We start from the raw sequence: 1,746 nt of genomic DNA on the forward strand, positions 1-1,746 counted from the left end.
TAGGGGCAGCCTGTGCGTGGGGGCACAGGTGCAGAGCTCTGGGGCTGGAAAAGGGCATGGTCACCTTCCAACTGTGGCTCTTTGGGGTGGGGGCCAGCAGTGGCCTGGGCTGCATGAGGTTGGTAGGTGTGCCCCTGAAGAGAAGTGGGAGAAGCAGAGGAGCAGGGGCAGCTGTGCTCCCCCGGCACAAGCTGGGCCGCCACCTCCCTGCCACCCCACCCTGTCTCCCAGGTGGGTCCTCCTCCAGGAACCTGGCTGACGGTGACAGTGAGGCCATCAGGACGAAGGAGCTCCGGCATGGTCACAGCCATGCCCCCCTGCTCTGCCTGCCGTCGGTCTTCCTGGATCTCCTGTGGGAGGGCCCGGGGGTCAGCACAGGCCACGGCCCCCCAGAGGCACAGATACACAGACGCTGACAGGCCTACACAGAGAGACACCAGTGGGACACCAGGAGGCAGGCGCACCACGTCACAGAGTCCCCAAGACCCCTGCAGAGCCTCTGAGATGGAACACACCCACCCTCACCCTGGTCCCAGACCCAAGCCGGCACGGGAGAGACCACCGTGCCGGAGTCTGCAGGCCAGCCCAGGAGTGCCAGCCCGGTCGGTCCTCCCACCTGGCACAGCCCACTCACCTGGTACCTGCGCAGCAGGGCCTGGTTCTTCTTGCGAAGGGCGACTATCCTCCGGTCCAGCTCTGCGTCCTTCTCCTCCTGCCTGCTCATCGGGGACTCAGCCCCATGAGGCCCCTGTGGAGGGCAGGGGCCCAAGTTCCTGACTGCTGGGCCCATCCCTTACCAGTTCCTCAACTTCTACATCAGCCCATTCTACCCTATTCTTACCACCCAAGGAACAGCCCCAGACCCAGAGCTAGGGTCGCGTGGGGAGTCGGCCCATGGAAGGCCGTAAGCCCCCACCCTGCTAGGCCCGTCTTGCCATCTCCCTGCGTCCTCTCTGGGGGCTCAGGTCAGAGCTTCATGCCCAGGCCCACAGCTCCCAGCAGTGGCTGCCCCTCCCCCCGGCTCTCCAGGGAGCTCAGCTGCGGAGCAGAGCCCGGAATGGGAGTTATAAATGGCTCTGGCAGCGGAACCTGCCGTGACTGGGAAGTTGCCAGGGGATTCAGGAGGTCGAGGGGGGAGCTGTTGGGCTCCCAGGCCGAGAACCACAGTGAAAAGAGAGGCCCCTGCTCTGTGCTGGGCTCCCAGGCCATGGACCCCACTTCTCAGGCCTGCGCCCAGCCTGTGGGAAAGAGCCGCCCCCACGGGCCCAGCCTTTCCAGGCCGAGAGCAAGAGCTGCCGGCAAGACTCAGCTCCGTGGGTGGGCCCCGCCGAGGAGACCCCTGGGCACACTGTGATCCCTGGGACCCTCCTTATCTGGCTGCAGGGACTCCGTCGTGGCCGACACCCCTGCCCAGCGCCCTCCCCTCCCGCCTAGGCACAGCCCTCTTCCTCCTGGGCCCAGCTGTCCCCGGCTGCCCTCAGAATGTGGCCGCCTGGCGTCCCAGCCCCAAGAAGCCCCCCGCCAAAGGCAAGGTGCCACTCACAGCTGAGTGCATGGCAACAGCGGGCACGGAGAGAATTCCAGAGCAGTCCTGGGGGGAGCTAGAGCGGGAGGGAAGCCGGAGCCACCGGAGCCGGGCCTCCCTCCGCCGGCCTCTCCCTGCCGGCTTCGCTGCTCAGCACACGAGATCATGTTGTGATTACAAAAGACTCCTCTGGGCTCCCAGCCAGGAACGCCGCGGCCACC

General features: G+C 66.3%; 1 protein-coding gene across 1 annotated transcript in view; it reads right to left on the reverse strand.

Moving 5' to 3' along the window:
- LOC104994402 (chromosome unknown open reading frame, human C15orf52) overlaps positions 1-1,692 on the reverse strand; it is a 7,811-nt gene extending 6,119 nt beyond the window's left edge. Inside the window, 5 exon segments of the mRNA XM_010847943.1 lie at positions 252-350; positions 635-748; positions 1,544-1,588; positions 1,590-1,643; positions 1,645-1,692. Coding sequence (XP_010846245.1) covers positions 252-350; positions 635-748; positions 1,544-1,588; positions 1,590-1,643; positions 1,645-1,692 — 360 coding nt within the window.
- Between the last annotated feature and the right edge of the window lie 54 nt (positions 1,693-1,746).

Source organism: Bison bison, unplaced genomic scaffold, assembly GCF_000754665.1.
Source record: "Bison bison bison isolate TAMUID 2011002044 unplaced genomic scaffold, Bison_UMD1.0 scf7180017864259, whole genome shotgun sequence".
In the NCBI taxonomy this organism is placed as follows: domain Eukaryota; kingdom Metazoa; phylum Chordata; class Mammalia; order Artiodactyla; family Bovidae; genus Bison; species Bison bison.